Source organism: Anomaloglossus baeobatrachus, chromosome 11 (assembly GCF_048569485.1).
Source record: "Anomaloglossus baeobatrachus isolate aAnoBae1 chromosome 11, aAnoBae1.hap1, whole genome shotgun sequence".
In the NCBI taxonomy this organism is placed as follows: domain Eukaryota; kingdom Metazoa; phylum Chordata; class Amphibia; order Anura; family Aromobatidae; genus Anomaloglossus; species Anomaloglossus baeobatrachus.
The window spans coordinates 130,945,297-130,964,791 of NC_134363.1; the positions used below are offsets into that span (position 1 = coordinate 130,945,297).

The 19,495-nt window shown below is 44.6% G+C and overlaps 1 protein-coding gene across 1 annotated transcript; it reads right to left on the reverse strand.

Moving 5' to 3' along the window:
- Positions 1-573: 573 nt before the first annotated feature.
- On the reverse strand, positions 574-19,480 carry PHF13 (PHD finger protein 13). Its single transcript, XM_075327526.1, has 4 exons — positions 19,141-19,480; positions 8,874-8,975; positions 5,761-6,358; positions 574-1,995 (listed from the first exon to the last, which is right to left on the reverse strand). Exons 1-4 carry the CDS (start codon positions 19,174-19,176, stop codon positions 1,769-1,771), a joined length of 963 nt encoding a protein of 320 aa, XP_075183641.1. The 5' UTR covers positions 19,177-19,480; the 3' UTR covers positions 574-1,768.
- Between the last annotated feature and the right edge of the window lie 15 nt (positions 19,481-19,495).

The window sequence follows — 19,495 nt, forward strand, 5'->3', positions numbered from 1 at the left end:
CAGGTGCACTTTGATCTGCGCTGCTCAGGACAGATCAAAGTATTGTAGTGTGCCTGAGCAGGACCTCAATACTGGCCTGTGTGCATGACGTAGGACGCGTCATGCATGCCACCTTCAGAAGAAGGAGGACCAAGATGGCCGTAACAGTAGGCGCCGGTCCAAGAGAATGGAGTCGCCCATTCGACCAGTCTGCACCGGAGCGACCTTCTAGGTGAGGTTTTCTTAAGTTCTACACAGCGGCCTGGGCTCTTGTATACAGCATGTTAGAATGCTGTATATAAGAGCCCAGTGGTGGTGGCCGCAGCTTATAGGCCCCAAATTTGGTGACAGGTTCTTTTAAATTATTCGTACTCACTATGCTGTTAGCGAGTATTGTCCGCTACTCACGTAATTACGCGTAGTGGGCGCAATGTAAGTCAATGGGAAATATTCGCTAAGTAGCAAGTAACCCGAAAGCCATACTTTTCGTATGGGTAGCTAATAGTAGGGCTTTTGGGTGACTCGCTACTTAGTATTTCCCATTGACTTACATTGTGCCTGCTACTCGTAACGAATATGAGTAGCGGACAGTACTCGCTAGCAGCATAGAGAGTACTAAAAGTTAACTACTCGCTCAACACTAGTTATACCCTAGCCGTAGGACGGGATCCCCAGAACCGTGGCTCGGAAGACCCCCAGTGAATGGAGCGAAGGTTGATCATGTGCACTGGGACCACTGGAGATGGCCAAGGATAGCGTTCAGCTGATCTTTGGTACTCCGATGAGAATGAATGGAGCGGCAGTGCGCATAATCGAACACTGCTCTATTCAGACTGAACTTTTCAGTGCTCTAAATCTCGATTGAGGTCATTCTCAGCTGTGGAAAAATGTGATTCCGCTATCCCACTAATAGGGGATAACTTCCAAACTTGGCACTACTCAATCAACATTAATGACGTTCCCATTTGTAATACTTTTATTGTGTGCGTGCGTGTGTTTTATTTACTTTTTTAGGGAGTCGGAACAGTTTTTTTTTTTTTTTTTTAGAAACGTGAGCCTAACTTAGCAAGATGGTAAAACTACTCACTTATCATTCAGAAAAAAAAAAAAGTGGCACTCATTTGACGCTAAGCTTCCAATCTACAACTGAGTCATTTTAACCATTGTAAGAAAAAAAAATAAAGAAAAGTAAAGAAAAAAAATCCAAACATTTATTGAAATGTTTTACAAGTTTGTACTTTTTAACAAATCTGTGTCAGAAAAAAAAAATATTTTTAAATCGCAAAAAAAAACAAATCTAAAAAAAATATCAGCTTTTATCTAGTCTTTCATACCAAAACGAGAAATGTTTGTTTAGGGCTACAAAAACTATGATGAAACTGCAGCTTTGAGCTAATAAACGCTCATTTTTTTTGATGATTTCCTGATTTCCTTTGTTTTGGTCTCACTGGAGGATTAAGGGGGCAAAGAAAATATTAGGCTGAAGTTGCTGTGTGGCCATTTAACTCCAATGCTGCCATGTGTTCACTGAAAATCTGGTCATAAAAAAAAAAATAAAATAAAATTATATATAATCTGTGTGGCCTGAATTCACACAGACAAATAGGAATTGAAACAAACCCAGATTGGGCATACAAAAATAAAATAAAAAATGCCAGTCTGTATATGTGCATGCCGACGGGGAAACAGCCGTGGTTTATAGAGAGGATATTGGTGTTGTCTGCACAGTGGTGTAGTCCTGTGTGCTTTTGTTGCAGTGCCCTTGCACACACCGGTATATAACTTTTTTTTAGTCCAAAAACAGCTTCCTACAGCCCATACGTGAGCGGTTTGATCGTCGGATGTCAAATTTGGTGTCCCTGCACTTTTGGCAAACGTAGATTTCTGGAACATTAGACTTGCGGATTTTGGCACAAGACAGGTGAATCCAGGTATTACATTCATTACACTCGATCATCGGTCGGCCTGCGAAGGGCTTCATGCAGAAGCAGGTGACGAGATGCCAAGATTCATCATCTGGAATAAAATGCAAAACAGTTACATATCAAAACGTGATATTACATCATGATTGAAAAACAGAGAAATAACTTAAAAAAGGTGATTTATAAAATTTAGACCAAGAAAACGCAGCAGCACCCATGACTCCATCATCTAGTAAGGAAAACATTGTCTCCTTTAAGAATTATGCCGCCCACCGGTGCCAGTGACATGATGAAGGGTGAACGCAATATAAATCCCGATCCATCAATGGAATTAAATTCCCCAATCCGAGGAAAGCTTCCACCGCCACCTACTGAGGAGTCAATGACTACATTCTAACGGGGAAGGAATAGAAGGAAAAAAATAATCTGAACAATAAATTGTTGGCAGAAGCTCGTCCAAAATGAGATCAATTTTAATTAAAGCACCACAAGACATCACTGGTGAGGGATTAGGAAATTCCTGGGGATTCATTCACAAGCGGGAAGGTTCAGGGATAAATGAGTAAAAGCCAGGAGACAAAGGCTTCATTTGGACCAGACGGCTGCGGTGAATACACAGCGGTGTGCTCTACTATCCAAAAATCCTTTCAAAAGTCTGGATCATCAATGTTGGGGTTAACCGGATCCCAAGGATTTTTCCAACAATGTGTCTAAGGTCCCCTTCACACGTCCATACATTAGACGCACGTGTGTGACGGTCCATGGTGCAGGTCCATAAGCCGTCCGTGTGACCCTGTGTATGTTTGTGTGCCATCCGTATAGCACACGGACAGCATGAACCTGTATACTTACCTGTCTCCGACGCTGCTGTCACACTTGCTTCCAGGTCTACAGTCAGTGCAGTGAATATTCATGAGGCATAATGGGCGGGCCCGGAAGCAACAGTAGCGCTGGAGACAGGCAAGTATAAAAATCCATTTAATTTCAGATAATGGGTGTCCTCAGGTACTTGTCACACAGATCCCATTAGTGTGCAGTCCATGTGACAACCATGCTGTCGGTCAAAAATGGACATGTCGCCGCGTGGTGCACATGGACACATGGTCCGTGTCAAAACAAGGACATGTGAATAAACCTATTGATTTTAATAAGTCTACAGGTGTCTGTGTCTCTGGTATGGGTAGAAACAGACACCACATGTACCGGAAATATGGACATGTGAAGGGGCCTAAAAATGTGTGAAATATAGAGTAGGACCCCCCTATTGAGATTTTCCGTGACGTGGCTGGGGTGGCTCAAAGAATTGAACAATTTGCTAAAAATCTTATAGTACAGTTGAAATAATATGTGAATTTTCACTTTTAATTGTTTGCATGCCATTCTCAAGCAGTGCTGCCCCCCCCTTTTTTGACTAAAAATGTGTGCCTACTTGCAAACCACTCATTGAGCATTTGATGATCCAGAAAATTCTTGATGACAGTTTCTTAACCCAGTTTTGAGGACAGGTTGGCACATAGAGAGGTAAATTAAAAGATGTAAAGTCCTTGAGGTTACTTTGTTGTAGCTAGATGGCTTATACGCTTTTTGATCCAAAAGTCAACCAAGTACCTCATTTTTTACGTTTTACGTTCTCATTTTATTACATAGTAGTAGTTGCATTAATGTATTCATTAATCTCAGTATGTGGAACAATTGTTTTTAATCTGTCTGCTAAGAAACTGCAGTAAACAGGCGGTTAATACAGTAGACAAAATGGCTGCCTGCTCTGAGGCCTGGTAGGATATAGTCGATGTGCCGGCAGTTTGTCAAAGGTGAAGGCAGATAAGTTATTCGGAACAAGGATCAGTACTAGAACTGGTTTGACAGGACTCATACTGGTATTACTGGAGCAGCCATTTTGTTAGCAGCTGCTTAAGGTGACAAATGTGTCTTCAAATATCAGTTTCCTTACTATCCAGCTCATAGATTTATCATGTCGGCCATAATTATCAGATACTGGACTATAGGCAGCATTGTAATAATAAGAACACATCTCCAGCTCCACAAATCCAATAAACCAGGTAGATACAGTCCTATAAATGTTTCTTCTCGCAAAAAATAAAATCTGGAATTTCTTGATTATCCAGCTACCAGACAATTATGTCCTACACTATGCATCTGTTTGATATAGATAGATAGATAGGAGACTGATATTGGAAAAAAAACGTGTCAACTTTCTGGATGATAACAAAATGGCTGCCTGCACCACAGCCTGCAGTAATAGTCCTGTCAGACTAGACTTTACCTTGTGTGTGCATAATAAAGTGTCTGCCCTCCCCATGTACAGGTCATGTCAGCTAATTCCCATCAGGCACCATTTTTACTACTTGTATTAACAGCTCATTAACTAAAATTTGTCTCACAGAATTATATTGCCTGTAAGGGCACATATTCATAATGGAGGCAAGGAAACCCAAGTATCGTGGCGTCCATTTTAGGAACATGAGCCTAAATCCATTACATCTACTCAACTACATAATGGGCCTCATGTAAAATGGCAGTGTAACCAAGAGGGGGGGAAAAGGTTACCTATAGCAACCAATCAAATCACTTCTTGTATCTTTAATCCTACACTGGTAAAATAAAAGCTGCTCTATGATTGGATGATAAAACTAACCCCATGTTCTTAGCAGCACTAGTTTCATACACAATATAAGCAGCCATTTTGTAACTATATATACATAATCATATAGTACACTGCTGCCTATATGCTTAAGTAAAATGGCCGTATTTGACGGGACTGGAAATAAAATGGCTGGCAGACCCCTCAAACCTATTAAAACCTATATAGTTTATTGATTTGCTGATTATAAAGCAAAATGGGAGATTTTTTTGAAAAAACACAACAGTAAGCAGTGGTGGCCATTTTATGCACAGAGTCAATTGCATCCATTAAATGGTGGTCGAAGTACAATAGAAATATTATCTGGAAATATTCTAGGAGTAGAGGCCCCCCTTAAACACATTAGACAAACAATGGCAGAACCCGCTGACATTGACGGGTTTGACTGATTGTCTAATGTGTACGGGTGCCTACTAACAGAGGATATCGAGGGGGAGAAGGATCCGATTTCAGACTACTGATCCTTTCTGCTCGCTAAAGCCACTTTCACACCACGTTCCCGTTCGCTCAATGGTCCCATTGGGGCTTCCGTCCGAACCCCCGCAAAACAGGTTTCATACGCATGCGCCCACAGGGCCATAGACTAAAATAGTGCAGACTGAGTCACTAGGTGTTCTGTTGTGCACCATTTTTTGACGTATACACTTTCTGGAGGCATACACCCAGACGCAGTCTACTACTTCTGGGTGTCCACCTTCAGAAAACATATATGCCCGAAAATGGTGCACAACAGAACACACAGTGACTCCGTCTGCACCATTATAGTCAATGGCCCCTGTCAGCGCACAAGTCTGAAACCTGTTTTGCGGGGCGTTCGGACGGAAGCCCCGACGGGACCAGTGAACATAGGTCATAACGCAGTGTGAAAGGGCCTTAAGAGATAAGCTCCCACCAGAGATGTCTGACAGCGGCTCTCAAAGAACAGAGGAGTGCTCAGTAAAGCAAACTATGTATGCAAGATAGTAGCCAGCTGAATGGTCAGCCAATCCGCTGTTTGGCCGCAAGCTATCTAAAGTGTATGGGGGAGGGAAGGGCGCGTATATCTTTCACCGTGACATGCTCCCTTTAAATTGGGATCTTAGTATTGCACTACACAAATGGCTGTAATTTATGCCATTATGATGGGGACTACACAATATGATGCATTACAAGTTGTTAGAAAGCTATATAACCCTTCCTACCAATGAGTATTTTTACCTGAATCCACCATGATGTCCTCATCGTTTCCCGTGCTGTCTTCATCCCGGAAAACCACCTGCTTCCCCTGCCGTATCACAGTTCGCTTTCCCAGGTTCACCTCAGAGTACTCAGTCTTTATTTCGTCTGTGTAGTCATACGTCATGGTGACGGAAGAACTGTCCATACTGTTATTACAGCACTCGAATACTGGGTCTGGGGTCTCGATCTTTGGGGAAATTTTAAGATCTAGTGCATGGTCCAGGACTGGAGCGGGCATCATCTCCTCAGGTGACAAGTCCTCTGGCTCAATCTTTATAAAGGTTTTCATGTAGTCTTCCTCAGTCAGACTCACAACCTGTTGCTCCTTTTTCTTCAACTTTTTCTTTTTCTTCATTTTGTCCAGTTTCTTGCGGTCCAGGAGGAAGCTGCTGAGCTTGGAGCACTTCAGCATGGGGGGATAGCAGCAGTCATGATTCAGCTCACCGAAGCTTCTTCGCTTTTTGATCGGTAAAGCCCCGGTAGAGGCGACATCTTGGAATCTAGAATCCCAGCTGTCACTGTCTACAGTGCTTCCGGTGCTGTTTGGGGGGCTGGAGCCGGCTCTAAGAGGGGACTCCTAAAGAGAGATGATTAACAATAAGAGTTATTACCACTTATTCTAGATATAGCAGATACAAAAATACACAGTCTACTTCATTATCCTCAGCTTAGTTACAGATGAGCCCACCATTTAGATCAAAAATACAGTAAACATTCTTATTGTATTTCTGATAATCTAAATGGTGGGCTCATCTGTAACTAAGCTGAGGATAATGAAGTACTTTACTATAATAGTGCCTCTGATGGTCAATTCTATATGACAATACTACTCCTATGTGCAAGGATATAACATCTATAATACCACCTCCTATGTGCAAGTAAATTACAATAATACTGCTCCACTGTACAAATATAACTACTAGAATACTACCTCCTCTGTATGAGAATAGCTACTATAATACTGCTCTACAGTGCAAGAATACAACTACTATAATACTGCCCATATGTACAAGAATAGAACTACTATAATACTGCCCATATGTACAAGAATATAACTACTATAATACTGCCCATATGTACAAGAATATAACTACTATAATACTGCCCATATGTACAAGAATATAACTACTATAATACTGCTCCTATGTACAAGACTATAACTACTAGAATACTGTCTCCTATGTATGAGAATAGAATGACTATAATACTGCTCCAATGTGCAAGAATATAACTACTATAATACTGACCCCATGAACAAGAATATAACTACTATAATACTGACCCTATGAACAAGAATATAACAACTACTATAATACTGCCCCAATGTAAGAGAATATACCTACTATAACACTGCTCATATGTACAAGAATATAACATCTATAATACCACTCACTATGTGTAAGTAAATAACTGCTATAATACTGCTCCACTGTACGAGAATATAACTACTACAATGCTTCGGCTTCACTTGCGTATCGAATCTCATGCGAGAACATCAGATTCGATATGCTAATGACTCCCGATTCTTGCGATCGAATCACAGCTGTGGAGAAGAGGGAGGGCGCACTTTCTCACTCTCCTCCGCAGCCTGTCTCTGTTTATATTGCACTGCACTCGGACGACATGCAAGTGCAGTGCAAGGTTTCACACGCTCCCATAGACTTGTATGGGTGCGTGTGAGCTGAGACTTGCTGCCAAATGTGGCATGCTGCAATTCTTTTCTTATGCCGATATAATTTTACACTGGTGTGAGTGCAGTCCAATGTTTTATCGGATTGCACTAGTCTATGTAAAAAGCAAGTGGAGCTGAGGCCCAATACTGCCCCCCATGTACGAGAATAAAACTACTATACTGCTCTACTGTGCAAGATGACTACTATAATACTGCTCCTATGTACGAGAATATAACTATAATACAGCTCCTATGTACAAGGATATAACTACTATAATACAGCTCCTATGTACAAGGATATAACTACTATAATACTGCCCCTATGTACAAGGATATAACTACTATAATACTGCCCTCTATGTACAAGAATATAACTACTATAATACTGCCCTCTATGTACAAGAATATAACTACTATAATACTGCCCTCTATGTACAAGAATATAACTACTATAATACTGCTCCTATGTACAAGAATATAACTACTATAATACTGCTCCTATGTACAAGAATATAACTACTATAATACCACCCCTATGTACAAGAATATAACTACTATAATACTGCCCACTATTTATATGCATATATACACACTGATGCATTTTGTGTACTAAACTATAGGAAATTTGACCAGTTTTTCAGGAAGCGATCATCGTCTGACAGTGTTATTTCACACTTCGTGAATCACCACTTAGTGATTTCACTGATGCTCTATAATACCGTACATTGGTTAACACTACAAAATGGATGCAGCTACAGCAAGCATCAGTCATTTACATAATATTCATCACTATAGCACACATCTGGAGAAAAGAAGTATTTTATGTGAAAAATATGATATTTTTCTCCTATTTATCCACCCTCCACATCAATGATTACATTCAGTTGCTGCGATGCAAACTTTGCCAGACAAACCAATAAGTTTGCTTTTTCACCCCCTTCCTTTGTAGTCCAGTGCTTGGTAATTAATGATGCAATTTGATCTATCCAGGGGCCTAAACACAAAAACATTAGTTCTGGCAGATGGAATAGTGTTTGCCAAATATTGAGCCAAATTTCTATAAAAAAAGCGCACTTAGCATTTTATATTGGCTAAGAATGTGGAGAAAGAAAGCCAAATATTTTGGCACAATCCTGGAAAACATCTCTAAGCATTTCTATTTTGGAAATCAATGATTTTCCAAGATGATAAACCTCACCAATGTATGTAGCGTTCTCCTTTAGGCTATATCAGGGGTGGAGATATCATTGGTGCAGCCGCACAGGGGCCTAAGAGTGAAGGGGATCCATTTCTATATCTAAAACAGGTGGAATTGGGCATTTTTAGGACATATTGGAAAGAAAAGAGCCCATATATACTGTTCTTGCACTGGGGCCCTTTTGTGATATGAATTCCTATATAGCTGTACATGCGTACTTACCTCTTCTGGGTATGGTATGTATCCTGCGTATGCCAACACAAACGTGCAGAACTGGTTAAAATCCTCCACAGTCCTCCTCCGCCTGTAATTGGGCGGTCCATCCTAAAATACAGTGAAACATTGCTCATGCATTAAATTATTACTGCACGTATAAATGTATAATTACACCTACGCCTATAACTTGGCCGCATGCTTAACCCACTTGCCCAGCGTGCCGTCTGCAGGGCCATACACAGGCTCATTTGGAATCATTGAATCAATGGTGCTCTATAAATAAATAATAATTTGGCCCACAGCCATCTCACTTGACTTCCCCATACATACAGGTCAATGGACGGCTCAGCCGAGCATTTAGGTTATTTTAATGGGGAAGAGAGGGAAAGTCTGCAAGTGTGGCCAAACTTTATTTAAAGAGAATGTCACCCTCGAGTGCAAATAAAGTACTTAAAAGGGAAAAGTCAGGTCCAATATGCACCCAGAACCACGAGCAGTTCTGGGTGTATATTGATAATCCCTGCCTAAACGTCCCTGTATCTAGTAGCACAGATAAAGGGATCTTTAGAAAAAGTATTTCTAAAGATCTTTTACCATATGCTAATGAGCTAGGGCGTAGTCGCCCCCATTAGCATGTTAGTACGCCCCTGTGGGTGTCACTCACCTCTCCGCCGCCATCGTGTACGACGTGGGATTTCGGCTCATTGCGCATGATCCCGGAGTTTGGGTCATGCGCACTACTTCAGTTTGAAACCAGGACGTGTACACCCAGCTTCATAGTGCCCATGACCCAAACTCCGGGGTCATGCGCACTGAGCCGAAATCCCCCGTTGGACGCAATGGCGGAGAGGTGAGGGAGATCATCCTGTAACGCTGAATATTCATTATCATGATCGCATGTTACTATGCCCCTGTGGACGTACTAATGGGGCGACTAGCCAGGGGAAGTAACGCCCAGGGGACTAGTCCCTGTGCTCATTAGCATACGGTAAAAGATCTTTAGAAATACTTTTTCTAAAGAACCCTTTATCTATGCTAGTGTATACAGGGACAGTTAGGCAGGGATTAGCAATCTGCAGCCAGGACTGCTCATGGTTCTGGGTGCATATTGCACCTGACAGGTTCCCTTTAAACAGTTATATTTGGAGAATGTGGGCCCCTATAAATATTATACCAGTTATACCAATTAAAGTGTTTATTTGCTGTGAAAAAGCATTGGAAATGAGGGGTCTTCAGTGGGTCAAGGCCACAAAACACCATTACACACCCTCAATTTGAATTCTTAGCGCTTCCCCTAATCCTGATTGACCTCCTCCTCGGCCCTGCGCATGCGCAATGACAATGTAGGAACGTAGCAATGCACACAATGTGGGTGCGCTCTCATACCTGGCTCCTATTTGTGTCACAGCGGCTCACTACATTGATAACACCGGAAGAGTAGTGAACAAGTGACTTCAAAAAGCAGAAGAGAGATCAGTTATGTTTAGACACTTCGTGTTTGACGGATTGAGTTCAGGCAAATTAGTGCGGTCAATAAGGATCGAGGTGGTGAGGAGTGGAGTGCTCAGCAAAATGAGGGGGTGTAACAGAGCACAAAGCCTTGCACCCACCAAGGGTGCACAAAATGACTCCTATACATATGAAATTAAACACTTTTTTTTTTAAAGCAGTTAAAACACTGAAATGTAGACTACAGGTCTGATTTATAGTGGCCGAGTCATCTACAACTGTTTAAAAGGGAATCTGTCAGCAGGTTTTTGCTCCCCCATCTGAGAGCAGCATAATGTAGAGACAGAGACCCTGATTCCAGCGATGTGTCACTTACTGAGCTGTTTGCTCTCATTTTGATAAAATCAATGTTTTTTCTGCTGCAGATCTAGCAGTTATACAGAGCTCATGAATATGCTGGACTACCTGCAGCACGCCAAGTAGTTCTGTAATGATAATCTACTGCTGATTAACCAGTGCTTATATAAAAACTACACTAAGCAGCCCAGTAAGGCTGGGGCCACACAGGGACTACTGCGATCCCCTTGCATGACACTCGGCTCATGCTGGCAGTACAGCAGAGCCGAGTGTCATGCGTGTGTCCTTGCTACTGAGGTCCGTTCATGTGAGCAGACCTCAGCTGCGGGGGGCAGGCCGGCACTCAGGAGGGGAGGGAGGGATTTTTCTCCCTCTCTCCTGCGTAGCCGGCTATTGCCATTCTCGCACTGCACTAGGAGTACACCGGTGTACGGCGAGTGCAGCGCGATTTTTCTCTCGCCCCATTCACTTGAATGGGTGCGAGAGAAAGAGTCTTGCATTACAGTTGCAGCATGCTGCGATTGTTTTCTCGGTCCGATTAGGGCTGAGAAAATAATCGCTGATGTGTGCGGTCACACAGGCTAGAATTGGTCTGAGTGGAATGCGATGTTTTATCACACTCCACTCGCACTGTTTTTCTCGCCGTGTGGCTTAGGCCTAAGTGACACACCACTGGATTCAGAGTCTCTTGCTCTATACTATACTGCCTTCAGATTAGGTGGCAAAAACCTGGTGACAGATCCCCTTTAAGAACGGTAATTCAATTTGCGTTTTGGGGGTGACAGACTCTCTTTAATAAGTATGGGGCCTCTAGTTAAAATCAATTATCCTTTCAAAGATGCATATACCCCATCACACCCTTCAATTACTACCCCTCTCCCAACGCACCTTCCTCACAGCCACATATTTACCCCTCTCCATGGAAAATATAATCAGTTACTAGACTAATCTAACTTTGTAAATTGTTTGCCCCGAATTCAGGTTCAAGTTTTCGTCGGAATCTTTGGTTTAAAACTTTAAGATGTTGCAACATTTTTATGGAACTTGGAGCTACGCGATAATTGTGAGACTTTTGTCTTTTGACTGTGGTTGTCGCCGGCTCTGCCTACTTTTAGATAAGAGGGTAGAGCCTAATGGGGAGGGGGGCGAAAGCCAAGCATCTACAGGTGTATTATAATTCAGGCTACAAAACATATGTATTTAATTCCTGACCGGAGCATGTTACACTAACGCACAGCAGTTAAGGCTGCTTTCACACATCCGTTTTTCGCCGTGCGGCACAATCCGGTAAAAACTGGGTTCTGGCATTTATTGCCGCCGGATCCATTCTTTCCCCTATAGACTTGTATTCGCACTGGATTGTGCCGCATGGCCTTGCGTTGCATCCGGCTTTCGCTGGATCCGGCAGCCGGATGGAACGCTTCATGCGGCGTGAGTTTCAAGGAAAGCCTATGGGCGCCGGATCCGTCATCATCCGGCATATGATGGAATCCAACGACTGATCCGTTTTTATGAACTGCACATGCTCCTTAGCACAATGGATCCATCAAAAAACGGAAGGAACGCATGGAAAAAACTGATGCAACGGATCCATTTTTTACGCCGGATCCGGTGCAAGTTTTTTTGCCGGATTGTGCCGCATGGCAAAAAACGGATGTGTGAAAGCAGCCTAAAAAGGTGCACTAAATTTAGCAAGATGAGCGGGCCTCTTGATGAATTTAGGGCTCCTTACTCCTGCGGGACCCTTCATCAAGACTGGCATGCAAAACCCAAGTCTTGATGAGTCCTTTCATCCAGAGCAGCTTTCAAAATTCTGCTGCAAACAATTATTGATTAGCCTCCACCCTGACAAACAAGTGACCTAAGAGCATCGCTCAACATGTATGCTTACAGCAAAGACCATGGGGGGGGAATGCATTAACGCCTTGGTTGTGCGCTTCCGAATCTCACAGCAGGACAGCTGCAATACCAAGAGAAACCTCAGGGGGGAGCTACAAACTACCGACATCTATTTTAATCAAGGATAAGATTGCAGACAGTATTTCATGAATTACCAACGTCCAATGCACACACATATAGACAGACAGCTTATTAACCAATTTTTAAAAGGCACGGACAATGGCATTTATAATATACATAAATTAGGTTATATGGTCCTGTCACTTTAAGATAAAAAAATTGGCCCATGTAAATTTTTCATATTCACCCTATACATATGGAAGCCACACCCTAATTAACATATACATTCAATAATATTTACACAGATAATAAAAACCCAATCACAAGTGAACACAGATCACCAGCCCCCCGGTGGACAAACGCAGAACTGCAGCAGGACAATGCTGAATATGCAAGTTAACCCTTTGTTGCGGCACCCACACCTGTTCATGACCTGCACTCACCAACCCTCTCACAGCCGGGGAGGGGCAATTCTGTAATACAAGGAGTTTTGCGCTCTTTTTATTAGATTAGTTTCTAGGAAATGCATTAGAGCTCCCTTATCACCCAGCTTTTCTAGCCACCCTAATAACGATATATCTAATTATGTGATTATACGCCCCTAACTCCCAGCAGAAGATCATGTGAAGCAGCGGTGATGGTGGCCATACTGGTTCACACCCAACTCTCCCAGATACCACTAAGGTTCAATATTTAATAACTTCCAGCCCACACATTAGCTAATAGACTGTAACTGTGGGGTGAGGTCCTGCGGGCTGGAGGGATGAAGCCGAGACCAAATATTGAGATTCCTGTTGGCTTAGAGAAATATTTCTATGTTAATAGAGGGTATTCATTGCTTTTTTCACCCAGTCTACACAGACAAGCTGCAAGTGAGGACTATGCATAGGAAACCCCAAATCTGACCACCAGGGGTGCACATATCATTGGTGGAATCTGTGCAGGGGGGCCACAGAGGAGCAGGGGGGGGCCACAGAGGAGCAGGGGGGGCCACAGAGGAGCAGGGGGGGGCCACAGAGGAGCAGGGGGGGGGGGCCACAGAGGAGCAGGGGGGGGGGGCCACAGAGGAGCAGGGGGGGGGGCCACAGAGGAGCAGGGGGGGGGCCACAGAGGAGCAGGGGGGGGGGGGCCACAGAGGAGCAGGGGGGGGGGCCACAGAGGAGCAGGGGGGGGGGGGCCACAGAGGAGCAGGGGGGGGGGGGCCACAGAGGAGCAGGGGGGGGGCCACAGAGGAGCAGGGGGGGGGCCACAGAGGAGCAGGGGGGGGGGGCCACAGAGGAGCAGGGGGGGGGGCCACAGAGGAGCAGGGGTGGGGGCCACAGAGGAGCAGGGGGGGGGGCCACAGAGGAGCAGGGGGGGGGGGCCACAGAGGAGCAGGGGGGGGGGGGCACAGAGGAGCAGGGGGGGGGGGCCACAGAGGAGCAGGGGGGGGGGGCCACAGAGGAGCAGGGGGGGGGGGCCACAGAGGAGCAGGGGGGGGGGGCCACAGAGGAGCAGGGGGGGGGGGCCACAGAGGAGCAGGGGGGGGGGCCACAGAGGAGCAGGGGGGGGGGCCACAGAGGAGCAGGGGGGGGGGGCCACAGAGGAGCAGGGGGGGGGGCCACAGAGGAGCAGGGGGGGGCCACAGAGGAGCAGGGGGGGGGGCCACAGAGGAGCAGGGGGGGGCCACAGAGGAGCAGGGGGGCCACCTCTACCCCCAAAGCAGCTGTGATTGTGCATTTTGAGGAGCTATAGGACTGCAAGGGATCACATATTGTTCTTGCACAGGGGTCTGTCTGTCAGCCAGTACTAACCACCATCAGGCTTAAAAGAAAAAAAAAAGAAAAAAAAAAAAGATCCATTGTACATATAGGAGACTATAGAGGGCAGCAAGAAACCCCAAATCTGACCACTAGGGGTGCACATATATCCTTCGTGAAATCTGTGCAGACAGGGGGCCACAGAGGAGCTGGGGCCACAGAGGAGCTGGGGCCACAGAGGAGCTGGGGCCACAGAGGAGCTGGGGCCACAGAGGAGCTGGGGCCACAGAGGAGCTGGGGCCACAGAGGAGCTGGGGCCACCTCTACACCCAAAGCAGATGGGATTGTGCATCATGAGGAGCTATTGGACTTCAAGGGATCATATATTGTTTTGCACAGGGGTCTGTGTGTCTGTCTGTGTCAGCCAGTACTAACCACCATCAGGCTTAAAAAAAAAAAAAAGAAAAAATCCATTGTACATATAGGAGACTATAGAGGGCAGCAAGATGCCCATCAAGACAAGGAAGTGTTATACTTGGATAGTAAAACATCTCCATTATCTAGCTGATTTTTTTTTTTTCTGCAGATCCCATCAGTATCCACCATCCATGGCTGAGGCAGCCCAACAGAATGTATATCCACTTGTCTGGTCTTTTGCCCACCAAGATGAGCAGCTACAGATGAGCCTGGGAGCTGCTTATTTCCCAATAGAAATATGATAAATCATGTCTAATGGCACACAGACACTTCACCTATACAGACAGTACAGGCGATCTATATAACAAAGCGTCATAAGATCGTCATCTGATATCGGTCACATATGGAGATGTGAGATCTAACAGTGATCATGGGAGCAGGCTGATCCCACTGAAGAACACAAGTCACAGCCTCTCCCCAGTCTAATTGGCTGATTACAGGGAACAATCGCTCACATTCATCTGCACAGTGGACAGAGCTTAGATTTTCGTTCTATTGTGCCATCTATGACACTGTGGCTGGCAGTGGCACTAAATATCATATAATACTGCTACCCTCAGATAGAGAAGTGACTGCTTCTCTATCAACGCTTTCACTTATTAGAGAACACCGTGACAAAGAAAAATTATTAAAAACTCTTTACAGCTCCTTCACGCCCATCGCCCCCTATACTTTTATAAGGTGGTATTTAAAGGTCTTCTGACCGTAATTGGGTGTGCATAGACTTGGCGGAGGTCTGCAAGAATGGTACCATTGTGAGATCCCACACAATAAGAGCTTGCTGCGCTCCCGAGGAGCTCACAGGGGTTAAATATGGTTAGAACCCAACAACAGGGCGGTTGTGTGTATGCTGCATCCATATGTATAAAAACTATATGTACTGTATACATGTGGGTAAAGGCATATGTACTGTACACATGTATAATATGTATTGTGTATGCATGTCATACTGTATATGCTGCATACGCATCTGTAAAAACTATATACACTGTATATGATTGTGGGTATGTATATACATGCTGTAGGGGCACGCGTGCGTGTGTATATTTATATATATACACATACATACATACATACATATATACACGCTGTAGGGGTGCGTGTGTGTAATATTATAAATACACACACATATATGTATTTATAATATTACACATACATGCACCCCGACAGCGTGTGTGTATATATGTAAATATATATATTACATACATACACGCCCCTACAGCATGTATATAACATACCCACAATCATATACAGTGTAAATTTTTTTACAGATGCGTATGCAACATATATACCTTATACATACACAATACATGTGTACAGTACAAATATGCCTTAATCCATATGTATACAATACATAGTTTTTATACATATGGATGCAGTATAGATACAAATTATACAGACACAATTTATACACATACGTGTGTAGAGATATACACCTTCCCCTATACATACATACAGAACATATATGCAGTTTCTATGTATATATACACACACACACACACACATATACAGTTTCTATACACATACATCTTCTTCCGCACACATACAGCTGCATTTTTATATTTTTTATAAGTACACAGCACATACATCATTTCCATACACAGCACATACATCGTTTCCATACACATATCTATATATGCACAATAGATGTGCTTATACAACAATACAAGTACAGCTTAGAGGTATTAATACCCCGATCAGTATGGGGGGGGGGGGAGGGGCTGATGGGGCAAATTGTGGGTAGAAAAAAAAAAACAAAAAACCATCCATGTGCCAGCCTTATGGGCTACTGGCAGAGAGCTTGCCAGACCAGGATTCCTTTGCGACCCACACCATCTGGGCAATGTCTGCTATCCATCCCTATCCGCGTAGCCTGGGCAGTATATACATATGAAGGGAGCACTGACTACTGCAGCCCCAGATCTAGAGCTCAGCTGTCAAAATGATCACCCTACCTGTCATCAGACCCCACCATTACACACTAATGTCCTATAATCTTAAAGTTAGCCTGAGAAATCTGATTATCGGTCACATCTGACAAGGTGCGAGGTCACTTTAAGACACAGAAATAGCGCTGACCTTGGATACAGCAGGAAAATGTTCAATATAATTGTCGCACTGACATATCAAACACCTTATTAAGGGCGCCAGCAACCTCCACACCCCAAAACCCAAGCATATGTGAAAGAGATCTACATGATCACTAAACTAATTAAGTATATTGATACATATATAAGACATGATCAGGCAACAGAAGGCCCTTAACCCATGCACTGCCGCACTACACTGGCATCTAGAGGGGATATGCTGCAGGCTCAGGTGCTGATGGGGGGGGGGGGGGTATATGGGGAACAGAGGCTCTGCAGCCTTAAGGGACATCCCTAGCCCTAGTGACACTGTATAGGAGGAGACTGAAGGAGAGCCCAGAGGAGGAGCACGGCTGTGACTGACACTTAACCCTTAAGACCCTTCTGGTCTTGTTGGCTATCCTGATTCCAGGCAAGGCAATAACTGACTCGGCAGAAACACACAGCAGTTAGAATATACAGAGGAAAGTGTTCTCTCCCTGGAGATACAATGTAACAATAAGATACATTGTAACAAGCCTGAGAAGTATGGAACAAATCACAAGTGACAGGTTCTATGGAGATCAATGTGGAGCACAACCCTAAAACCCTACAGTGTCCCAGGCTATCTGCATCCACACTCTATAGGGGGCTTCTTATTGACCCCCCTGCAGACTGGGAGCCTCAGTGATACAATGTAACCAGCAACTCCTCCTCTTGGCTGCTGTCCAGACACACAATAACCATTTTAATGTTTGATTGTAGCTAAAATGAGGCTAGAACAGGGGGAAGAGGTGTCTTTATGGGGCTGACCCTTGTGTTAGAAAAGAGTGAGGGGCTCTACAAGGACTCATTAACATTTAAGAAAAAAAAAAAAATGGTCACAGCAGGAGCTGCCCCCCTCCCCCACCAACACGTTGTGGGGCTCTCATATCACATATAAACGTACAATACTATGGATTCTCAGTAAGGATATAATTACTATATAATATAAAGATAAAAGGAGAAAACAAGGGGGGATAAGAGGTCTGATGAGGAAGGGTCCCCCCACCCCCTCACTTCCTGGTCATGCACCATACTCCCTGCTTTGTGATCATAAAGGGTGGGGGGGCACCCAGTATCAAATGTCAGCACCCCAAAGACAAGCACCCCCCCAGCCCCCTAACAAAGCAGATATGGAATACTACAGGGAGTGGGTGTAGTCATCGTGCTGCCCTGATCCCCCATCCGCCTGCAGTTCTCTATAATGGGGGCTCTTATGGAGCTCTCAAGAGGGGTACTTAGCACTTCAATAAGAAGGGGGGGGGCACACATGTAAATGCCGAATTTATACACAATCACCCCCTTCTAGCCACACTTTGCAGTGACATCCTTATCTTAACTTTAAAGGTGGTTGAAATAGCATTAAAGGTGGGAGATTGGGTTCCCCTCCCAACCATCCACCTCTACAGCACCCACATATTGTCCCTATGGAGGTACATTAGGCATTGTAATGGAGGGACACCATGGCAGCCAGGCTGGCAGCTGCTGTGTGGAGATCTGCACAGTGGACTGGAAAGGGTTAAAGTAAACTAAATATAAGCTGTTTAAGGGGAAGGGGGGGGGGCAGGAAGACCCCCAGAACAGTGCAGGCATGATCACACAAGTGGGGTGATAGAGCTCGCTGATTTACCACCCCTCCCCCAATCTCCCACCATGCCTCCAATATCCCACACACCCTCACTTTATTCCCATTAATCCTCCTGATCAGGGGTGCACTGACCATCCGGATGCCCCCTGTACCCCAAAATGTGAGCCTGGTCACGCCTCATAGTCCTGACTGTGGAGAGTGCATTCAAGATGGTGCTCACACTGCCAGGCTTAGATACCTGGAGAGCACAAGCCATGCCACAGACAATACAAATACCTACAAAAGGTCCTAAAAGGGGGGGGGAAGGGGTCTGCCAGGGGCTAATCAGGGGCACAGCCAGGCACATGGGGGGCTCCTCTCAGGGCTTACACAAATACTTTTTTTTTGTTGCAAGGACAAGATGGCGCAAGTTGTAATGAGAGATGGGTCAGGGAGTGAGATCTATACAGACAGCCCAGCAATCGGGTGCACAAGTGCAGATACAGGCACTGCTACTGTGGGGGAGGGGGAGTTGGGGTACACACACGAGAGGTGTTGGGGAGGGAAAGGGTTACACTGCTGCCTGCATATACATTGGAGAAATGGAATCAACTCACCTCTGAATCAAAAGTTGAGGTTGATGCAGTATCCATGAGTGGGGGTGAAAAAAAATAGGGAGTCAGTCCAGGGGTTGTGGGGGTGATCCTCAGAAAGTAGGGGATCCAGGCAATGTGCTGATCAAGGTAGGAGGTGATCTCTAGGGGGCTTTAAAATGAGAGTCTTCTTGGATGAGCTCCTTCAAAAGTTGGGGTGCAATCCCAGGGAGGGTGAGGAGTCCAAGCCCAGGCACCTCCAAGCGCCCCAAACCTCAGGGCTGAGTCAGATCATATCTTCTCACCGAACGATCACTATAAATCAGCAACCACAGAAGCAGCCACCACCCTCTTCAGATCCCAAACTGCCACCCCCCCA